The sequence below is a fragment of the Plecotus auritus genome (assembly GCF_963455305.1).
Source record: "Plecotus auritus genome assembly, chromosome: 3".
Taxonomy (NCBI): Eukaryota; Metazoa; Chordata; class Mammalia; order Chiroptera; family Vespertilionidae; genus Plecotus; species Plecotus auritus.
This window is the reverse complement of record NC_137772.1, coordinates 169,427,496-169,446,883: the sequence shown is the minus strand read 5'-3', so window position 1 is coordinate 169,446,883 and position 19,388 is coordinate 169,427,496. Positions and strand designations below refer to the sequence as shown.

General features: G+C 48.0%; 2 protein-coding genes across 4 annotated transcripts in view; one reads left to right on the top strand and one right to left on the bottom strand.

Moving 5' to 3' along the window:
- Window positions 1-15,182, bottom strand: part of STAT6 (signal transducer and activator of transcription 6) — a 34,474-nt gene extending 19,292 nt beyond the window's left edge. The window contains exon 1 of one of the 2 annotated variants that reach the window (XM_080662586.1): window positions 15,051-15,182. The gene's annotated coding sequence lies outside the window, so the exon portion shown is untranslated. Of the gene's footprint in view, window positions 1-12,674; window positions 12,736-15,050 lie in introns of those variants that run through there. The other variant, XM_080662587.1, reaches the window with a different exon arrangement.
- LRP1 (LDL receptor related protein 1) overlaps window positions 12,388-19,388 on the top strand; it is a 78,816-nt gene continuing 71,815 nt past the window's right edge. For both annotated transcript variants that reach the window (XM_080662583.1, XM_080662582.1), the window contains exon 1: window positions 12,388-12,942. In XM_080662583.1, coding sequence (XP_080518709.1) covers window positions 12,876-12,942 — 67 coding nt within the window. In that variant the 5' untranslated portion in view covers window positions 12,388-12,875. The remainder of the gene's footprint in view (window positions 12,943-19,388) is intronic.

Below are 19,388 nucleotides of genomic sequence, written 5' to 3'. Positions count from 1 at the left end.
GTATTCATAGACCTAAAGACCAGCCTTCCTGGGAGCGAGGGAGAGAAAGATCCGGAGGGCTGGAATGTAGTGGTCAGAGACCAGAGACTAAGATTTCAGCCCAGTTTCCTTGCCAGGGTGTGGTTGTGGCCACTGGAGTGAGTAGCTACGGTAATGTTATTAGAGTTGACGAGGGCAAGGAGCCAAGAGGCCAGGGTGCTGCTGGACTACCTGCATGAACATTAAAGCCATCTGGCTTTGCAAAAGACCTGAAGATAGACAGGAAGACAGTGAGTCAAATGCCATAGTCTTCAAGGAGCGTGGGAAAGTGACCGGGCCATCAGTGGATGATAGCAAAAATAATAACTAAGATTTAGTGAGGGTTTATGTATTACTTCAATTCCTACTTTAAAAACAACTTAAGCCCTAGCCGGTTTGGCTCAGTGGATAGACCATCAGCCTGCAGACTGAAGGGTCCCAGGTTCTTGATTCCATTCAAGGGCACATGCCCGGATTGTGGGCTCGATCCCCAGTAGGGGGCGTGCAGGAGGCAGCTGATCAATGATTCAATGATTCTCTCTCATCATTGATGTTTCTATCTCTCCCTCTCCCTTCCTCTCTGAAATCAATAAAAATACTTTTTAAAACACCTTAAGCTCTGTATATTTTATCCTACAATACTATGAGGTAGAACTATGTGCCCAACACAGTAGCCACTAACCATATGTGGCTATTTAATTTAAAAATTAAATTTCTCAGATGGACTAGCCACATTTCAAATGATCAATAGTCATATATGGCTAATGGCTACTATATTAGCACAGACATGGGACATTTCCATCATCACAGAAAGTTCTGTTGGATAATACTGAGGGCCCTCATTTTACAGATGAGTAGATTGCAGTATGAAAGGTTAAGTAACCCGCCCGAGGCCAAAGAGCTGGCAAGTAAGCTGGGATTGAAATCCAGTTAGTCTGGCACAAACACCGTTGCCCTGCAGCTGCATGCTGCACATATTCTCAATGGAAGGTGAAATAGCTGGCCCTTATAAAGGAAGAGGAATTTATGGTATATGACTATCTGTGAAAGCACCGATAGTGCCTACTTAGCAGTAAGCCTCTCTCCCTTGTAGGCAAAGTCGGGATTCTGTACAGGTGTTCCCTTCCCATGCTTCAGGGGATGAATCTCTTTGGTCTAGCCCACTGGTCGGCAAACTCATTATAGCCAATCACAGTATTTCCATACCTCCGGCCAATAGGACCTTAGAGGGCTCTTGGGAAAGATTTTGTTCTTCCTCAATGGCAAGTCCATACGTGAGACTGGAATAGCTGCAACCATGTGGCAACTGTGAAGAGAGATACCATCAACCTTTGGGGATAGAATAACAGTGCAAAGAGGTAAAAAAAAAAAACTCTCAATGAGTCAACCAGTCCTCAGCCTGCTCTTGACCTCCTCATTCGTTCAATCTGCTTTAAGCAGGTCTTCTGTTACTTGCTGCTAGATGCGTCCTTAACTGAGATTTTTTTTTTTAACTGAGATCTTTTCTAAAAAATATATTTTCATTGATTTCAAAGAGGAAGGGAGAGGAAGAGAGAGATAGAAACATCAATGATGAAAGAGAATCATTATTGATCGGCTGCCTCCTGCACACCCGCTACTGAGGATCAAGCCCACAACCCCGGCATGTGCCCTGACCAGAAATTGAACCGTTCATAGTTTGATGCTCAACCACTGAGCCACGCCGTCTGGGCCTTCACTAAGATCGTGGTGGCGTCATACTAATTAAAAGAAATGGAGAGCCCAGAGTGGGATGACTGCCCATGATCCCACCACCACTCGTCTTGTGGACTTGGAGGAATAAGTGACATATATCTCTTTAAAGGAAGAGAGTCCTCAGACAAGCAAAGAGGAGCAAGGACAATCTGAATTGAAGGTGGACCAGAGCTTTGTGCAAGGATGGGGGTGGAAAGCAGTACAGGGGTGGTCAGGAAGAGGAAGCACTGGGCTGAGTGGAGAAGGGTAGACACCCACTGAAGCCTGCCAAGGATGACAGGATGTGAGCAGTGGCGGGCTCAGCTGATCTCAAGGTTCCAAATGAAGTCCTGGTGCTGTCAGAGGCTTACTGTGGTCAACAGACCTTCATCTCACAGAAGGACAAGTTAGCAGCCCCGGTGGGTGGGCAAAGTCAAACATCTCTGAATGGTGCCAGCTGTGGTCAGGATTGAGCCTCTCCAAGGAAATTCCAGCCCTCTAACTAGCACTGTAATTACTGTTCTCTCTCTCTCTCTCTCTCTCTCTCTCTCTCTCTCCCCCCCCCCCCCCCCCACTCCAGCCAAGCTTTTGGGGAAAGTTATTCATGCTCACTGTCTTCCCTCCCTCACCTCCTCAGTACACTGCCAGCTGGCCATTGTCTCTACCAGTCCAATGAAACTGTCTGGCCCATGTCACACATGCCCTCCTAGATGTCAAGAATGATGTCTGCCCCAGTCCTTCTCTCGATGGGCACTCAGCAATACTCCACACTGTTAGCCACTCCTGAGTAAGTTCTACCTCCATTGGTTTTCATGATTCCTCTTTCCTGGTCTTCCTCCCACCTCTCAGGGTGCGCCTTCTCAGTGTCCTGTCTTCACAGGCGATTCTTCCTGTGTAATCTTATAAAACAATGTAATATGGTGGCTAAAACCAGGGCCTCTGGTGTCAGGCCACCCAGGTTCAAATCCCTGCCCTACCACTTGGTTGCTGTATGTCATCCAAACCCCTATCAAGATGTAGATCATATTCTCGCCACCCCAACTCCCCCAGGAGAGCCACTGTTCTGATTTTCTTCACAGTGGATTATTTTTGTCTGTTTGAGAATTTATATAAATGGAATAAAACAGGATGTGCTTTTATGTCCGGCTTCTTTTTTTTAAATTTTTATTGTTGAAAGTATTACATATGTCCCCTTTCCCTCCCCCCCATTAACCTCTCCCTCATCTCTCCCCCCACCCAGGCCTTCACTACCCTATTGTCTGTGTCTATGGGTTATGCACATACGAATATAAGTTCATTGGTTGATCTCTTCCTCCGTCCCCTTCCCTAACCCTTCCCTCTGAGGTCTGACAGTCTGTTCAATGTTTCTGTGTCTCTGGGTCTATTTTTGTTCATCAGTTTATGTTGTTCATTATATTCCACATATGAGTGAGATCATGTGATACTTATCTTTCTCTGACTGGTTTATTTTACTTAGCATAATGCTCTCTAGGTCCATCCATGCTGTTGCAAATGGTAAGCGTTCTTTCTTTTTTACAGCTGTGTAGTATTCCATTGTATAGATATACCAGTTTTTTAATCCACTCATCTACTGATGGGCACTTAGGCTGTTTCCAAATCTTAGCTATTGTAAATTGCCCTGCTATGAACATAGGGGTGCATATATTCTTTCTGATGATTGTTTCTGAATTCTTGTTTTTAAATTCCTAGAAGTGGAATCACTGTGTCAAATGGGAGTTCCATTTTTAATTTTTTGAGGAAACTCCAAACTATTTTCCACAGTGGCTGCAGTTTGCATTCCCACCAGCAGTGCACAAGGGTTTCTTTTCTCTGCATCCTCGCCAACTCTTGTCATTTGTTGATTTGTTGATGATAGCCATTCTGACAGGTGTGAGGTCATACCTCATTGTCATTTTGATTTGCATCTCTCTGATGATTAGTGACTTTGAGCATTTGTGTCTGGCTTTTTTTACTCACCGTGTTTGAGATTCATCCATTTTGTTGTGTATATCCATAGTTCGTTCATTTATATTTTACTAGAGGCCTGGTGCACGAATTCGAGCACCAGGGGTGTCCCTCGGCCTAGCCTGTGAGATTGGGCCGAAACCAGCTCTCTGACATCCCCCAAGGGGTCCCGGATTGTGAGAGGTCACAGGCCAGGCCGAGGGACCCCACCAGTTCACAATTGGGGCCAGGGAGGGATGTGGGTGGTTGGCCAGCCAGGGAGGGACCACAGGAGGGCTCCAGGGCATGTCCAGCCATCTCGCTCAGTCCCAATCAGCTGGACCCCAGCAGCAAGCTAACCTACCAGTCGGAGTGTCTGCCCACTGGTGGTCAGTGCACGTCATAGTGAGCAGTTGAATGGCCTCAGCATATCATTAGCATATTACGCTTTGATTGTTTGAACGGCTGACCAGATGACCAGACACTTAGCATATTAGGCTTTTATTATATAGGATTACTAAGTGGTATCCCATTGTAGAGATATACCACAATTTGTTTATCCTTTCTTTCTTTTTTTTAAATCCTCACCTGAGGGTATGGTTTTTTTAGTTGATTTTGAGAGAGGAAGAGGGAGAAAGAGAGAGAGAGAGAGAGAGAAATCCACGTGAGTGAAAAACATCACATCGATAAGTTGCCTCCCATATGCACCCCACTGGGGATAAAAACTATAACCTAGGTATGTACCCTAACTGGAAATTGCACCCCCAACATTTTGCTGTATGGGAGGATGCTCCATCCAAATGAGCCACCCAACCAGGCTATCCTCTTTTTCCTTAATGATAGACACCCAGGCTGTAGCCAGTTTTGGGCTATTATGAAGAAAATGCTATGAACATTCTTCTTCCAATCTTTGTGTGAATATACAGGGGTAGGCAAAAGCAGGTTTACAGTTGTTCATATGGAAAAGGACATGCAAGTTATGATTATTACAGTAGCTTTATTAACTCTGTTTCATGTACTCACAACTATAAATCTACTTTTGCTCACACCTGTATGTTTTCATTTGTCTCGACTAACTAAGAATATAATTGCTGGTCCATAGGGCAGGTATATGCTTAGTTTTATAAGGAGCTGCTATATATTGTTCCAAATAGATAGTACATTTTACATTCCCAACACTTATGAGAGTTCCAGTTGCTCTACCTTCTTTTTTAAAAAACATAATTTTAATGATTTCAGAGAGAAAGGGAGAGGAGAGAGAGATAGAAACATCAATGATGAGAGATAATCATTGATTGGCTGCCTCTTGCATGCTCCCCTCCCCCCCCCCACTCCCGCCCCCCACTGGGGATCGAGCCTGGGACCTTTCAGTCCGTAGGCTGACACTCTATGCACTGAGCCTAACCAGCTAGGGCTCTACGTTCTTACTAACATTTGGTATTGTCAGTTATTTAAATTTAACCATTTTGTTGAGTGTGGAGAATTATCTCATTGTGGTCTTAATTTCCATATTCTTGATGAAAAAAGATATTGAATACTTTTCATGGGTTTATTGGCCATTTATATATGTTATTTTATGAAATATCTGCTCAGACCTTTTGTCCATTTTAAAAAAATTACAGTCTTTTTATTACTGTATTATAGGAAATTATATATATATATATATATATATATATATATATATATATCGGATACCCATCCTTCGTCAGATCTATATTTTGCTTACCTTTTTTGGCTTTATTTTCTTAATAGTATCTTTTGATGAGCAAATGTTTTAAGTTTTGATGTTTCTTTTATTAATTTTTTTCTTTTATGATTATTGCCTTCAATGACTTAAGAAATTTTTGCCTATCTCCAAGTCATAAAGATATTGTGTTTTCACCTAAAAGCTTTATGATTTTAGCTTTTATGGTTTACATCTATGATCCATTTTTTATTTTTTATTTTTTATTTTATTTTTTATTATTATTTTTTTTAGACATTATCAACAAATCTTTATTTTTTTTTTTCAAATTTTTATTAAGGTATTATATGTGTACATATCTTACCATTGCCCCCCACCCCCACCCCACTCCCATACATGCCCTCACCCCCCAATGTTTTGCATCCGTTGGTTACTCTTATATACATGCATATAAGTCCTTCAGTTGATCTCTTATTTCCCCCACCTCTCCCTAACCTTACCACTGTAATTTGACAGTCTGTTTGATGCTTTACTGCCTCTGTAACTATCTTTTTGTTCATCAGTTTATAATGTTTTTCATTATCCCCAAATGAGTGGGATATGATCCATTTTTTAAAAAATATATTTTATTGATTTTTTACAGAGAGGAAGGGAGAGTGAGAGAGTTAGAAACATCAATGAGAGAGAAACATCGATCAGCTGCCTCCTGCACACCCCCTACAGAGGATGTGCCTGCAACCAAGGTACATGCCCTTGACCGGAATCGAACCTGGGGCCCTTCAGTCTGCAGGCCGACGCTCTATCCACTGAGTCAAACCGGTTAGGGCTACATCTATGATAAATTTTGAATTAATTTTTGCATATGGTGTGAGATAGGGGTCAAGGTTCATTTACTTCTCCCATATGGATATTCAGTTGTTCCGGCACCATTTGTTGAAAAGACATTCCTTTCTCCAGTGTATTGCTTTGACACCTTTGTCAAAAATAAAGTGACCAGTAAGTGTGAGTCTATTTTTGGTCTTCTGTTTTGTTCCATGGATCTGTCTGTCAATCCTTATGCTAGTACCACATTGTCTTGATTACTGTAGCCTATACGTCTTGAAGTTAAGTAGTATAAGTCTTCCAGTTTTTCTTAGCATTGGGATTTTAAAAGCTCCTTAGTTGAGTCCAATGTGCAGCCCAAACTTGAGAACATCCTAATGTGAGCCAAAGTTTCCAGGCCCAGCTTTCTCTGTCCCTATCTTCTAGGGCAGGGGTGGGGAACCATTTTTCTGCCAAGGGTCATTGGATATTTATCACATTATTCACAGGCCATACAAAATTATCAACTTAAAAATTAGCCTGCTATGCCCAGCTGGTGTATCTCAGTGGTTGAGCATCAACCCATGAACAGAGAAGTTACCATTTCGATTCCCCTCAGGGCACATGCCCTGGTTGCAGGCTCGATCCCCAGTGGGGGATGTGCAGGAGGCAGCTGATCAATGTTTCTATCTCTATATCCCTCTCCCTTCCTTTCTCTCTAAAATCAATAAAAACATTTAAAAACAAAAAAGCACACACTTGGCCAAATCCTGGCCCAAAACACCTTGTAGGATTAAAAAAAAATTAGCCTCCTACTAGTATATTTGGTCAAACACTTAATTAACTCACCCCTAATGCCTTGGCAAGGACAGACCAAATGATTTTGTGGGCATTATACGGCCGGATATTCCCCACCCCTGCTCTAGGGCAACATGGTAAACCAATTAGTAAACTTGATCCTATCACCTTAGTCTAGAATCCTCTTCCTCTCCAGCTTTATGACTGATGCATTAAGAACTTCATCAGTTTTTCAACTGGCTTCCCACAACATCTAGAAAAAAAAGTTTAAGTTCTTACTAAAGTGTGCCTAAAATCACCCTTTATAATTAGGCTCACGAATACTTCACCCATTACCCTCCCCAATAAGTACCTTAAACTTCAGCCATATCATATTAGTCATTCCTCAAGTGTGTTTTTTTTTAAATGTTAGTTGTCTTCTTTTTAACTACTTTGTGACAAGTTTTGTGTGTGTGTTTTTTTAACTAAAAATATTTTTATTGACTTCAGAGATGAAGGGAGAGGGAGAGAGAGATAGAAACATCAATGATGAAAGAATCATTTATCGGCTGCCTCCTGCATGCCCCACTTTGAGGATTGAGCCCGAAACCTGGGCATGTGCCCTGACCAGAAATCAAACCATGACCTCCTGGCTCATAGGTTGATGCTCAACCACTGAGCCATGCCGGCTGGGCCAGTTGATGTCTCTTACGACCCATATACAATTACTTGTCTTCTGGTTTTTTGAAGCAATAGGTCAGACATTTGCCACAACAATGTCTGCTAAAGTGGCTGGCCATAAAACTCTGGCACACATTCATCTAAGGGCACTCCCAAGAAGGCAACTGATTTTGCCATTCTCATCCACCTTATAGTATTTCAGGACAGCCAGCTTAACCTTCTTTCTCTATGCTCACTCCTCTTGGGAGTGGTATAAGATTTCTTCCCTTTCTTAGCACCACCACGTAGTCTCAACATAAGATAAAGAGTGGACTCCTTTCGAAGGTTATGGTCACACAAAGTACATCCATATTCCAGTTGCTTGCCAGCAAAGATCAGTCTTTGCTGATCAGGAGGAATTCCTTCCTTATCTTGGATCTTGGCCTTTACATTTGATGGTCTTCCTCACAAGGGTTTCCACAAAAATCTGCATCTTGACGGCAGTTCCACCACGGATGGCAGATCAGAAAGCTTCCTCAAGTGTTTTAAACTTCCTCGTGCCTCCATGCCTTTGCTTGCTCACCAACCTAAAACAAACTTTCCTCCTGCCATTGCCTGTCACTTCCTTCTTCTCTTTCAACATGTCGCCTGGTACCGTCTACATTGCTGTGCTTTGACCCCCTTATCTGGATTAAGTATCTTTCCCTGGTTCCCATGGCCATCTGTACTTGCCTTTATTCTAGACACTAAGGTACTGTGTTATAACTGTCAGTCATCTTATTGCACAACTCCACTAATCTATATGCTTCTTGAAATCTGAGACTTTGTATTTCCATTTCTTGTCCTGAGTGCCTACCAATATGCTCAACACATATGAGGTACCTAATAAATGTTTATTACATGTATGAAAACTGGGCTCCAATCTGGATTGTGATTTGGGGCAGATTTCCTTAATCTCTTTGAGCCTCTATTCCAATTTCTACAAACTGGAAATAACAGCTATGTCATAGGTGGTTATGAGACTCGAGTGAGCTAATCCATGTAAAACCCATTGCATGAATTGGTACATGGTAAATAGTAGCTCAATAAATCTTGGTCTCTTCCCATCTTCCACCATACCCTTCAGAAACACCCTTCCTATTACACTTTTTAAACTGACCACTAGGTGGTGTCAGTCTCTGGCCTGACAATCAATCCCAGAGCAGCCCCTTAATGCCCCAATCCCAGTGCCTGTTATACTCAGACAGGAAAAATGTTTAATGATTTGCTGGAAGATCTAAAAAAGAAGATACCTTCTCTCACACCAATTTCTTTTCCTACTGTCACCATTCTAGGTATCCTGATTATGGACTGCAAAAAATTCTTCTTTGATTTCTCACTATTTTGGTTATATTTTCAACTCAAGAATTTGAAGATTGAAAATGCTTCTTAACAATAGAAGTGGGAGAAGACGCTGAGGCAGAGAGGGGTTCATGAGTGCTATAGGAGAAATACAGAGAAGAGCCGAAACCAGTTTGGCTCGGTGGATAGAGCGTCGGCTTGTGGACTGAAGGCCCCGGGTTCTATTCTGGTCAGGGGCATGTGCCTTGGTTGTGGCGCATCCCCAGTGGGAGGTGTGCAGGAGGCAGCTGATAGATGTTTCTGGCTCTCTACCCCTCTCCCTTCCTTTCTGTAAAAAAATCAATAAAATATATTTTTTAAAAAAGAAGAAGAAATACAGAGATGTTTACAGTCACATCCGTCTGAAAGGAATTAATTATGATTGTCTCCTCAACCAGCACAGGCACCCCTGTCCTAACACTTCTGTCAGCCTTCCCATCAATTAATCAAGAGCTCCTAATAGTTGGCCAAGCCCCACTTAAGCATCTCTAAAATCCTGATGCCACCCCCCCCCCGCCATGACATATAATTCTTATTACTCAAAAAGTGAACTCCTATTCATGTGGAGGAAGCCTAAAAGGCCATTAACTTGGTATAAACAAGCTTCCAAAGAACATGGCATCCATGAAAGAGAAACATAAAAGAATGAAAGGACAGGTGAAGTACTGAGGAAGAAATCACTAAGAAATTGTTAAAAATAATAATATGAAGTGATATGAAAAAATAGCAAATAGTTTCAAAATATATAATAGAGAAACAAAATGCATAAAATATGTCACAATATATATTTATATACTGTATATGAGGCCCCTAGAACCATAAGAAATGCAAAAAAAATCAGTTAATTACTCATTCTCCAAGTGTCCCCCTAAAAAATCAAACTGCCCCCCTGTGGGGTGTGTGCCCCACGCTGGGGAACCACTGGTCTAGGTGCTGAGGCTATCCTGAGTGCAAGGTGGGAACAGGAGGGATGGGCAAAGGGAGAATAACAGGAGGGCTTTTCTAAGGAGGGTAAGGAGGGGCTGGGAGAACAGTATAATTAAAGGCTCAGATAGAAATATGCATTCTCTAACTTTCAGAGACACCCTCAGCAGTTCACATACTGGAAATAACCAAGTGTCCAATGGCCCTAATGGATTGTGTAGAATCCAAGCAAGGACATTCCAAGTAGCCAATATAAAATGAGGGCTAGATGTGCGTGTACAAAGTGGAAAGGGATCAAGATAAGTTAATTGGAAAAGTAAGTTACAGAATAGTATATATTGTATGAGCTCATTTGTGGTTTTAAATAATGTTTATGTATATTTGTTTTCTTTGGGTTTTTTTTGTTTTGTTTTGTTTTTAAACCTCGTGGAAGGAGACCCACAGAACTCTCAGAACTGGTGACTCTGAGGGTGGGACTGAAGAATGGGAGTGTGGAGAGCAGCAAGTTTACTTTTCACCTTGTACCTTCCTATATGCTAAGGTTTTTTTAAACCACTAATTATTAGCATTTTTATAAGATAACTAGAGGCCCGGTGCACAAAATTCATGTTTGGGGTTGGGGGAGGTCCCTCAGCCTGGCCTGCACCCTCTCCAATCAGGGATCCCTTGGGGAATGTCTGACTGCTGGTTTTAAACCGGCAGTCAGACATTCCTCTCGCAATCCACGACCCACAGGTTGAGAACCACTAGCAGGGTCGCCTAAGACCATCGGAAAACACAGATATTTACATTATGATTCATAACAGTAGCAAAATTACAGTTATGAAGTAGCAACGAAAATAATTTTATGGTTGGGGGTCACCACAACATGAGGAACTATATTAAGGGGTCGCAGCATTAGAAAGGTTGAGAACCACTGACTTGGACCATAATATTGGGAGAGGGTCCTGGGAGAGGAAGGAATCTGATAGGCATTCATAAAAAAACGTTTAGTGAGTCCCTGCCACCATGTGTCTGTCACTGTGCTAGCCCATGAGGGCTGTACAATAGGATGAATAAGATTCCACCGCTGTGTGAAGAAACTCTGGCAGAGGAAATCTGAGCTTTATTTCAAAGGAAAAAATGACAGACCTTGAGCACAGACTTGCAAGATTAGACAAAATTGGCAGAGTCTGAGATTTCTAGCCTGGAAGACTAAAGGTAGGTGGCCTTGGCCTGGAGCAATCCGAGCCCAGAGGGAGCTCTGGTTTGGGGAAAAGGTCTCGTTCCCTCTGTATTCTTCCGTTGCTCTCACTGCCATCAAGAGACAAGTTCTCAGTGTTGCTCCGCTTTCTGCCAGGGACAGACTGGAGGACATAGAACCCTTCCTTGGCTAGAATTTTAAAAGGGTACAACCCTCTCATCTTAACATCCATTTCTGGCAGCCAAAGTCGCCTGCTGTCTCCCTGAACTCTGACTTCCAGACACCAGAGAGCCAGACGCCCCGGGTGCAGGCTTAAAGCACCGCCCAGAAGGGGGCAGTGGCCAGGAGCATTCGCGGGGCTCTGAAACCGCCCGGCGCCTTCGGGGCTGAAAGCAGCATTCCCGGACCGACTGCGGGCCGGACAAAGGTCCAGCACTCAGCAGACACCTCCTTAGAACCCGAGTCCAGAGTCCCTCATCTTATTCCAAATCCCTGTTGCTCGGAATCTAAAACCCCGACTTGGTGGGAAGCCAGTCAGAAGGTATAAAAAATACAAATAAATGAGCCCCGACCTCTTGGGGCAAAGGGGGCAGCCCCACCCGCTGGTGACTCACCTCCCTCCAAACCAGCGCCTGCCCCTCCCGCGCTCGGTGCCAGGCGGGCAGGGCGAGGCGGGGACTAAGGTGGGCTCCATCCCCAAGCCCCAGGAGGGCGGACAAGCTGCGGCGTGTCCCCGCGGGTGTCCCTGTTTACTCCGAGTTCGGGAGCGAGGTGGGGGCGGGCCCTCGCGGCCCCTCCTTCCCCGCCCTCTCCCCCCACCCCCCCGCCGCTGGCCCCAGTCCCGTCTCAAAAAGTCTTCGAATCCAAGCTCAGCCTTTCCCCGAATCGTCCCCGCGATGGCGGCCCCTGCCCCCACCCCAGGCCGGCGGGGCCCCTCGAGGAAATCAGGATCCCCAGACCCGGCTGAAATCCTAGGAGAGAAGCCACTCCACTTTCCTCGCCCACTGCCCAAGCACCCCTGTTCCTTCAGCAATTCGCAGGGGCGGGAGAGAAAGGCCCAGTCAGGGGAGAGGACGCTCCCCGCCCCAAACCAGCCAGCGACGCCACGGGACCCCCAATCTCGAACCGCGGGCCAGAGCTCAAACCCTCGTAGCTGCCCGGACTCCCCCTCCCCAGGGCAGCGCGCCAAACAAGCGCATGCGCACTCACAGGACTGCCGCGTAGCTCTCCCCCCTCCCTTTTTTTCTTTCCCCGCCCCTTCTCTCCCTCCCTCCTCCACCCTTCCCCTCCCTCTCTCCCCCTCAGCCCGCCCCGCGGCACCTCAGTCGGGGGAACAGTGGTGCGAGCTCCAGGCCCGTGCACTGAGGAGGCGGAAACGAGGGGAGCCCCCAGAGCTCCATCAGGCCCCTTCCAAGGGCTCCCCAACCCGGTCCACGCCCCCACCCCCCACCCTGCCTCCTCCCAATTGTGCATTTTTGCAGCCGGAGGCGGCTCGGAGATGGAGCTGTGAGCTTTGCCCAGGGACTGGGAAAGAGGAGCGAAGAGAAAAGCAGGGGGTGAAGGGTTTGGATTTGGGGTCAGGGGGCGTACCCTCGTCAGCAGACCCTTCACAAGGGGCTCCGAACTCTGCCTCTTCACCCACGCCCCTGGTGCGCGTTGCTGAAAGATACGATAAGAATAGAGGAGGAGGAAAGGAGGAAAAAGGGGGACCCCCCAATTGGGGGGGGGGGGCGACGGTGAGAAGTAGCAGGACCAGAGAGTAGGGGGCTGCTGCTTGCATCAACCCACACCATGCTGACCCCGCCGCAGCTGCTGCTGCTGCCCCTGCTCTCAGCTCTGGTCGCGGCCGCTGTCGACGGTAAGTGAGATTCCGCGGCCCCCTAGGACCCCTGGGGACACCCACTCCCCAGCCCCCACTCCTGCGTTTGGATGGGGAAGGGAGACGCGGGAGGGGGTGCCTTTTGTTATCACAGTCCAGCTGACACAGCAGCTTCCCGACTGGGGGTGGGGATGGGGGTCCAATTTGGAGGATGTGGCCCTGGGTAAATGATGCTTCCATGGGGCCCCCAGCCCAAACAAAGACCAGAGGCCTGGGAAGAGAGAAGAGGGTTCCCCCTTTTTCTGATCCAGGGATCCAGAGGCCTTCTCTTCCTATCTCTGGTTGGGGAGGGCCTCCACCTCCCCTACATCTTCCACCCCTCCACCCCCGTCTGAATTGTGAAGGAATCCGGATTTGCAATATAGGGCTGCAAATGGGGGTGGAGGGACTTTTGCAGTGGCCTCTGAATCTGGAAGAGGGAGCCAGGTCAAGAGTGCCTCCCTGGGAAGAGGGCAGGCAGGCCCGAGATGGCTGTGGGTGGAAAGGGAGGGCCATGGAGAGGCCCCCCTGCTTGGGTGTGGAATCTGGGCCTGGGAGACCAGGCTTGGAGGCCTGGGTCCAGGATCCAGCCGGCTGCCCGCCAGGGTTCCGAAGGGGGCACTTCCCCCTCACAGGGCCTCTGTCAGTAGCCTAAATAGGGCTGTTTTGGGGGGCAGAGGAGAAGCAGGAGATGCTATGTGACTTTGAATTTTCCTTCTTAATTCCTGGGAGCTTTGAAAGGAAAAACGTCAGATGTCATGGTTGGGTAAGGGGACTGGAGAATGGCCTGGAATGCTGAGGTGGGAGGTCGAAAGAAGGCTGCTTCTCGCCGACTTCTGGCTTGATCACAGTCAGTATTGGTAGGAGAGTTGGAGGTTGGATGGGGGTGATGGCTATGCCCCCACTTCCCAATTCCCTGCTCCTTTGGTAAATGTGTTTATTTCTTTCTACCATTCCCCTTCTCCCCGCATATACATACACTTTGAATACTACAGTTGGGTTTGGGCTAGAACTGTGTCCGGTTGGGGATGTGCCCCCTCCCCTTTTATGTCAGCTATTTTTTTTCTCTTACTTGTGAGTCACTGGTTCAAGTCTTGCCTAAGCTTTGAGCTGGGGTCATGGGGTTGGGCTGGGCCCCTGACTTGAGAAGGGGTGGGATCTCACCGCTTCCTGTCATTTTACTCCCGTCATCCGGGAAAAATTGGGCCCAATACCATCATGCACCCTTCCTCCATCTTTTAAATTTTCCGAGGTTGGTATTAGGAAAGTTTTTCTCTGAAATAAGATTACCTTTCCCGCTCTTCCCCTACCCCCAGATTGCTTCAGTTGAGAGAGGGAGGTTAGGGAGTCAGGAAGCAGCTGTGCCAGGAAAACAGAACATTCAGTGGCCCTCAATAATTCTGTCTTGGGGACTGTCTGCTCCTCTGCCACCCCCCATCTCAATTATCTGCCCAAAAGGAGTAAAGAGGATCTGTCCTGAATATTCTCCTGACCAGCCCTCACAGCCAACCCTTGCTCATGACTTTCCTCTTATGCATGTTCTTTCCTCTTGTTTTCAGTTCTGTGAGGTGGGAGGGGAAACTGAGGCAGAGGGGTTTAGATATAGAAGCTTCTGGGAGGGAGAGAAAAAAATTTGAGAGAGAGAGAGACCATCAGGAGTCTGTGGAGAACAGAACGTTTCCCCAGCCCAGTCAGGAATGGCCCAGGTAGTGTCCACCCCCAGGGTTCTAAAGCGGTTCTATTTGCCACACCAAGTTGGTTGGTGGTGAGTGGAAGAGGAAGACTGGATATGCTCTCCTTAATGCCTCCCTACCCTTTCTTAAAATGTTCACTCAGTCCACGGCTGTAACCCAAGCTCAAACAACCTGTACCCAAAATTCCAGGGAAAGGACCCCTCCCCCAGCACATACTACTCTTCTTACCTTGGGAATGGGGCTATGAATCATGAGTCCCACCCACCCACTCTGGGTCTGGAAGGGGAATTGCTAGGGCCAGTGCTATCCAGGCAGCCTAAGGGGTTCCTTATCCTTCCTACCCCTGCCCTCAAGCCCCAAGCCCCAAGCCCACAGACATGTGTGAGAGAAGGAAACCTCCTGGCCCCAGCTTACCTGACTTAGTATCCAACCTTCCTTCCTGCTGCTCTCACAGGTCTTGCTGCTGCTCTTCCAGGGGAGCAGCCTGGGGTCTTCCCCACCTCTTCTGCCTACCCCAGGGTCCCTTTCTCTTTGGGGAGCAATGTCATCTCTGCTAGAAGACAGAATTGAGTGTACTTGCTATAGGGAGGATGGGGAAACAGATGGGGTGGGGAACGGGAAGAAGGGTTATTGAGGATCCTGCTGAGATGAAGAACATTTTGTAGTGAGGAGGGCTGCCCCAGGCAGATCCGGCTCAGGGACGAAGGCTGACTGCCTTCCTTTCTCCAACTGCTCTCCACACACACCCTTGAGCAGTGTGTTACCACTTATCAGACAAGCTGGACAGTTGAAGTGAGTTATGAAACTGAGGTGTTTGCCTCCTGGCTCTCTGGGGAAAGGTTCCAAACTCCTTTTATCGCTGGTTAGACCCAGTTCCTTGAACATCTCCCTTTACCCTTATCTTTCAAAGCAGAGACACGAAAGACAAAGCAGGGACATGTAGGACATTGATTTTGGGGTTTGGGGGGGGATATTTTGATGTTTGAGGCTGCTTCATAAGACTTCCTTCTTTCCCATTCTTGCTCCCCCTTCCTCCATTTTCTCCATAGTTTTTTGTTCCCAACCACTTCCCCAGCACTAAGCCTCCCAAGGATGCCAGTCAGGGCCCTGGCCAGAGCCAGAGCTTGTCCAATGCCCCAGCTCTTCCAAACTCCTTCCTCACCTTTGGGAGCTCTTCCTTATGCAAGTCTAACTCTCTGTCCTCCTGTTGCAGCCTCAGCCGTGCACATTAGAACCCCAAGCTCATTCCCTCTCAGGAATCTCTTTTCAGCTCTCCCTGCCCCCCACTTCGTGGGCTCTCCAGCCTTCAAGTCCTCCAGCTCTGAATCGCCCAGTTGAGTCCCATGCAAGGGTCCCTTGACCTGGTGGAGCAAACTGTGGGATGTGTGCATTTGGAGAACCTAGTCCCACCCCTCTGTATTCAGTCCCAGATTTCAGCCCAGTTAGCAGGATCCTGCATTGTTTGGAGACGGAAGCAGTTGGCTCTGGAGTGCTTCCCGTGCTGTGCTTCTGAAGGGCACCAGGGTAAACCTTCCCTGGGAGAGAGGTGAGGAATGGTGGAGGAGCAGCTTCTGCCCCTCTTGCTCCTCCTGGGGAGCTAAGACCCTCCCCAGACCTTGGCTTCCCAGGTTGAAGAGCCCTCTCTTCCCGTCCTCCCACCCTCCCGGTTCTATGGGAGGCAGTAGTCCCTATTCTGGGTCTCCCTTGGGTCAGACATTGCTAGGGCAGGGACTCTGTTTCCCTAAATCAGGATATATGCTGTCCCCACCCTAATCCGGATCTCAGGGCAGTTGTTATTCCACATGTTTATCCCAAGAGAACTGTGTCATTGTCTTGGCAACCTTTGGGCTGAGACCCCACTGTATCTTTGCTTCTGTCTGTCTGTCATTAGTGTGTGCCCTCTTGGCCTTTCAGAAACTCTCTCTCATCCTCTTGGTTTATCTCGCTTATTGCCCATCCTTCGTGGCATTCTCTGCCCTGTCTCTCAATCTCTGTCGCTTGCTTTGTCTCTGCTTGTTGCCATCCCTTCCATCCAGGCCTCTTGGTGTCCTGAAAGCTATCTCCTGGGCTTGCTCACATGCTCGAAATTTTGTAGTTATTCATCCCCTCGCAGGCCAGACTGGGAATATACAGTTTGGCAGTGAAAGTTCTTCTCCACTTTCCTTCAAGTTCCTCTTTCGTCTCCCTCCTCCACTAATTTTGGGAATGGATTTTGGAGAGAATGTTTCTGCAAGGAGGGAACTTGATACCCTTTGTGGACTGAGTAAGAGGGAGAAAGGAGATATTTCAGAAGGAAGGAGGGAAGTTAGACTTCTGGCAGAACTTCCTCATGACCTAAGAACTAGAGAAAGGTATGGGGAATGGGTCAGAAGCTTAGAGCTCTTACTTCTGCTGAGGATAAGCCATGTGTGTGTGTTGGGGGTAGGTGATCAGGGCTCATAAAGGCCTGGTGAGAGATATGATGATCTCTGGGGACATTTGAAGGGTCTGAATCGTACTTGTGGGGGAAAGGAAAAGATGGTAGAGAGGTCACTTGTCAGGCTAATGTGCTGCTGAGTCAATATTGACTCAAGATGTAGGGGGAGACCCTTCCCCTCCCCTGGCAGTCCAGGCCATCCTGTCTGTCCGTCTGTCCAGGCCGCAAAGCAGAGGCCCAGACTCAGGAATGACAAAAATGTGTCTGAGCCTCGCTGAGCTGCGGGAAAGAGCCACCGGGTAACACCCAAAATACATAAAATTTAGTGAAAAGCTCTTGGTTTGGGTTTGGGAGGCCCTTGCTGCCCCACCCCCATATGTTTGAAAGTTTAGATTCCTGCAGGCTCTGCCCCCCACCCCTTGGCCACCCCCTGGCTCCTCTTCCCTTAGATATATCATGTTTTTCCCTTTAGAAAACATCCCTTCACACAATCTCTCTCTCGCTGTGGTGTCTGCTCAAGGGTTTCTTTCATGAATTTCCTGCCTCAGGTCTCCTGGTCCTTTAGGAAGCACCATCTGAGGTCTCACCTCTCTCTCTTCCTCAAAGAATGGGCCCCCTCCTCTGGAGAAGACCTCCTCAGGGCCGGTCCTTTCCTCATGCTCCGTTCTCTGGCCAGGCACTCTAAGCCCCCTTCCCCACCCCACCCCCAAGGTCCCAGAACAGGATAGAGGAGGACAGCCAAGGCTTAAGCAGGGCAGTGGGGTCCCGGTACACCCAACCCTACGCCTCCTGTCCTGGCTCCAGCTTGGTGGCCCTGGGGGCCATGGCTGGGCCGAGTGCCTGGATTTGAGTGGGGGGGGCGGGCAGGGGTGTTGGCCAGAGTTAGCATGGCGGTCACATTCATCTCCAGGCAAAGCTGAGAACAGACGGCCCCTGTGTCCTGGCGTTCTCTCTGCAACCTCGCTTGCTCTCTTTCCTTTTTAGTTCTCCTCCTTCATCTCGCTCCTCTTTCTTCCCTCATCTGTCTTGTTCTTGTCCCTCTCCTCCCTGATGAGCCTTGAAGGCCACTACCACCCCCTGTGACCCTGCTCCCACTCCCAGCTTCGGGGGGACCAAAGTATGCTCCCTGCCGTTTCCCTTCTCCACCTGTTGTTGTGAATCGCTCTGTTTCTTCTTCTGTCTGATGGGGATTGCAACAGTACCCACCTCACAGGATTGTGAGGATCTAAATGAGTTAATACAAAGTGTTTCTGATCAGTGGCTGACTCACAGTGACCATGTGAAGTGTTAGTTAGCTCATGTCATTAAGAAGGGGCAATTCTCACGAGGGGCAGGTTCTGCAGCCGCGGCTGAGACCAGTAGTTGATCCCAAAGTGAGGGCTGAACTTAGGGCTGTGTTGCTCACTCATCTTAGCTGCAGGCCACAAAGATGGGTGTTCTGGGTGCTGGTATCAGATGCAGAAGGCTCAGCCCGGGGGAATGGGCTTGGCTGGAGGCCCTAAACAGATTACCAGCTTCCTACCCACCCCCATGGCAACTCCCTCCCACTCCAGTGGGGCTTCCCTTGGCTGTGTAGACTGCCCCAAAGTAGGTTATTTGTTTCTTTCCTCCCCTCTCCCCCTGAAGGAAATCAAAGACAGGCCTCAGCCTTCAAACTCCACATTCCCTGGGCTTCCTCCACCATCCCTGACAGGAAGGAAGTTCTTTCACTTATCTCTCCATGATCCTCGTGCTGCCCTGGCTCCTGGGAGATGTGCATCCCCAAGCCCCTCTGTCCCTGGGTCTGAAGAGATGCTGATGTGGGATAGGGGGCCCTGAGGGCTCCTCTTCTTTCACTCCCCCATCCCCCACTCCCTTCCCTCTGCAAGAGCACATCTGGTTTGTGAATCTCTCTCATTCCAGCTTTCGGAGTTTGCCAGCTGCTGTTTCCTCTGTCGAGTTCAGGCCAAAAATGGGGGTGGGGGACAGCAGGGGGGACAAAGTAAGGGCCAAAGGAGGGGGGATCGTGGTTGGGATGCAGAATGGAGGGGAATTTGGAGTGACCAACCAGTGACCTCAGGCCTAGTCTGTGAGTTCTGGCCCAGGAGGCGTGGGGGTGTGGACTACGTCCAGGTGGTGGTGGTGGTGGGGGCACGGTGGAGCTATGGAGGCCATTTCTGGGCTTCAAACAGCCCATCTGCCTCTGAGTCCCATTCCAGCCCCCTCTACCCCCCCCCCCCCCAGACAGTCTCGGCTGGCCAGGGGAAGAGGACCCTTCTCCAGCATGCTAACTAGGCTGGCGGGTTCCCCGGGAAGACCTCACAGCTGGCCCAGTGGGGCAATGAACTCAGTATTAT